Source organism: Balaenoptera acutorostrata, chromosome 4, assembly GCF_949987535.1.
Source record: "Balaenoptera acutorostrata chromosome 4, mBalAcu1.1, whole genome shotgun sequence".
Classification (NCBI taxonomy): Eukaryota; Metazoa; Chordata; class Mammalia; order Artiodactyla; family Balaenopteridae; genus Balaenoptera; species Balaenoptera acutorostrata.
The window spans coordinates 95,133,241-95,137,066 of record NC_080067.1 but is presented as its reverse complement, the minus strand read 5'-3'; the positions used below and the strand labels follow the sequence as shown (position 1 = coordinate 95,137,066).

The following is a 3,826-nucleotide window of genomic DNA, read 5'->3' as shown; positions in this document are numbered from 1 at the left end:
AAAAGGGCTGACAAGCACTCACTGGTTTGCAGTGGAGCATGAGTATGAGTGCATGCATAAGTAGATAGGTACACACGTGCATACACATGCACACATGCATGCACACTCAAAACAGCAGAGGACAGAATACTTTGACCTAGATCCCAGTCAATACATGTCTGAACCACAAGCAATTTTCTCCCCTTTCAGTGTGACTGGAAGCCTCACATTGTTATAGGCAGTTAGGGAATGTGGTGAGCATTTACATAGGTCTTTGTTTATTTAAGAATCATAGGCAAAATCTTAAACAAGGAAAGAGGACAAAGGCATGGATAATTTTAAAACAGCAAATAATCCAGAATCCATTTTTATAATGCAAAATTACTATTCAAAACTGATTTCTGGTTTCTGGTTATCTTGACTGCCAATGCACTCAAAAGAATGAGTTGCCAAGAAGTTGATTGAAAGCTCTGTGTTTCTGAATCAAGCTGGCTTGCTCACTGTAGGTGGAAGGGAAGGATCTTGAGCCATTTCATTTAAGATCCCCAGTTGTCACTATACAGAGGTCTTTTCTCTTGGATGTGTCAGATTTCCCAATGTCCTAACTGGGAGTACGTGTAGGTATAAACTTAGTTGCTGGGGTTCTGGGATGCAAGAGGGAAAGAGGAGCTGAAGAGATGCCCATTCAATTTAGACTAGTTTTCTTTATTCACCAGTTTTCAGATGGGATTCCTCCTACTCCAACCAACTGTGATCATTCTCCACTCTAGAAAGTAAACTTCTCAGCTTCCTTGACAGTGAGGGAGGGGAAGCTGCCTGACTGCTTAGGCTGGAGGAAGGAACCCAAGGTATAGCTGTTCCTTGAGCAGAATTTCAATCAATCCCATTTCCAACTGTATTTGCATTCTTGCCTCCAGACATACCTGCTGAGTCTGTTGAACTTCTATAGCAAGAATCAGCTTGCTTCTTCTTAGTTTCTCCCACTTCAAGCACCGATGTCTGCTAAGACAATTACTACACTGATCCATTACTGTCCCAGTTGTAAAATTCTCTTGTCTTGCCTTGAATGCTGTCATCACCTCTCTTGTTTTCTAGGTTCATGATATTTGAGAGTGAGGGATAGGACCATCTGTTAAAGAGGGATGAGTTAATCATACTCCACAGTTCATGACACATCAACATTGTTTTCCAAGACAAGGGTCTTCTCTTGTATATTTTTTATATGTATATTTATTCTCTTCTCTCCTTCTCCCACTCCCATCTCTTTACCATCTTTTTCTTCAAAGGCAGTGATACCTTGTAGGTTTAATGCATATGTTTTTGACTTCTTAGAAATGTGTATTTTTGTTTCATGTATATGAATTTAAATTATACATATGGTATTGTGTTATAGTTCTTATTCAATTTCTTGCCTTTTTTCCAGCATAATGTTTTCAAGATCCAACCACATTACCATGTTTATATCTAGTGATTTATATCTCTTCTTATTTCTTTTTTTGGTAATTCCTTTAATCATGGTTCTATCAATTAGAGTTCCATATTATTTTTATTTCTTAAAACATACCTATATTTCACTCTACAATCTCCAGTTTTAGGGGTTTTCTTAATAGAGCAAGAACCTGAAGATGTTTTTCAAACAATTCGAGTGCAAAATTATCCCAGATTTTCCTAACTGCTCAGATCTAATCCAAGGGTAATTATTTTTGAGGTTCTTTTTAAAATTCCTTTCCTGAATATTCTTAGTTCTTATTGAGAAAATTATTTTCTTTCAAATTCATATTTTAATAAGTATTGGCAAAATGTGATCAAATTAGATCATTGCAACAACAAACACAAGTAGCCTAATCCAGTTTGAGTGTAAACACAACAGGATCTTGATAAATATACAACTCAACTCAAGGGAGATGTTATGTCAGCATAGTAGAGAACAGTGACTATGAATTACGAACACAAGCATTAGTTTATAGAGAGTCCTCTAAGAAAATGTCTACTATAGTTTTTGTTTGCTTGCCTGCTTTTGAAAACACCCAATTTAATTCCTTTTTGTCTAATTTATTTAGGTTCTATTGTGCTTAAATAAGAGTAGCTCCATAACAGGACAAAATGGAAAAGACTTAAATGTAGATGTCTTAAAAGCTGAAAGGAAGATACAGGTACTGTTGTGAGATTATTTATTCCAAATATGTGGTATCAAAGGTCTATCAAATCAAATCTCCTCTTTCACATAGGATTTAAAATGGGATCATGGGGGACTTCCCTGGTGGTCCAGTGACTAAGACTCTGCACACTTCCACTGCAGGGGGCACAGGTTCAATCCCTGGTTGGGGAACTAAGATCCTGCATGCCACACATGCAGCCCAAACAAACAAACAAACAAATAAATAAATAAAGTAAAATAGGATCATGGTTGAAGAACAACTAAAGAGATGTTTGAGCCGAAAAACAAATAATACAAGGTTTTGGGTTGTTTCTGACCATCATCCACCCAGGCAGATTCATTTTCCCAGTCTGTGTTCTCAGTGGCAGTTTCAGTACCATCTCAGGTGAATCCTCATGTTCTTCCAGAAAAAATGTCCTTAAAATGCTACAAAGGACCTCTCTTCCAAGAAACATAAAACATTCTATGGACATTATCTCATTCTCTCTTCAAATGTCTTCCACAAGGGATAGATAAATGACAAATTGATGCTCTGTTTTACAAGAAAGGAAACTGAGGCTCAGAATAGAAATTGGTTATTCAGAGACCACACCACAAAGGTGACAGGAGTTGACTGACAACAGTCTGGTGCCACTTTTTATGGAAACTCCTCTTCTCATTCCACTAATAAAAAAGCAAAGGGAAAATCGACACATGGATAAAGTTAACCACATGTGTGACACTGGTGTCACAGTCCTTATTGTTTCAATCTAACATGACTAATCTAAGAAGTGTTTATTGAATTAATGTTGAAGGCTCTTTTTCTCCTAAGCCTAAAGAAGATGTTACTTTGTTGCTGTTTTTAATTGACACTTGGAAAACAGACATACATATAGCTGATTCACTTTGTCATACAGCAGTAACTAACACAACATTGTAAAGCAACTATACTCCAATAAAGATGTTAAAAAAAAAAGAAATGGAGTGATAAAGTGCAAATTAATAAATAAACCAGTAGCACATGGCACATGGCAAGGTTTTTAATTTTCTTGTGTTTTAGCACCCTAGGATATTTCTTGTCATATGGAACTTTTATCTACCAATGATGAGCTAGCAAACAACCACTCAGAAAGGGCACAGGAATTTAAATTTCAAAGGCAAAGAAAATATAAATGAAAAATAATCATCCTACCCTTTCCAAGAAATTTTTATTAAATTTTACACTTAGGTCAGGTCTTAAAGGAAATTTGCAGCAAAGAGGAAGCAAATATTTATACTTGTGGTCTATTCAAAACCAAACTGAGATAAAATTAAATAGAAATCAAATCTATTTTCATGTGTATCAGGAGTCTCAGTTTGAATCTAAACTATGTTTTTCTTCAGATTCACTCCTCTTGGCAGAACTGAAGACTGTGGTTCAAGAATCCCGTGAGTCTATCCAGACAAGCCTGAAGACCTCTACTCTGGGAGGAAGGGGTTCCTCATCCTAAGGGAAAACCCACGTAAAGTGCTCCCTTTAGGTTGAAGAATAATGGGACAGGGTGTGAGAGGATGGCATCTCCCTCCAATGGCAAGTCAGGCACTAAGACCAGAGGCAGCCCAAGGTCATGATGGCTGGAAGCAGAGCCATCGTCTGCTGTGGCAGTGACAAATCATCGCCAGATGAGACTCATTTCTCTATGCTTTTGATTCCCATCATAATGAAAAATG

The 3,826-nt window shown here is 37.1% G+C and overlaps 1 protein-coding gene across 1 annotated transcript in view; it reads right to left on the bottom strand.

Moving 5' to 3' along the window:
• Nucleotides 1-1,007, bottom strand: part of MORC1 (MORC family CW-type zinc finger 1) — a 243,757-nt gene extending 242,750 nt beyond the window's left edge. Inside the window, 1 exon segment of the mRNA XM_057544938.1 lies at nucleotides 903-1,007. Within this exon segment, the coding sequence (XP_057400921.1) occupies nucleotides 903-1,007 (105 nt within the window).
• Between the last annotated feature and the right edge of the window lie 2,819 nt (nucleotides 1,008-3,826).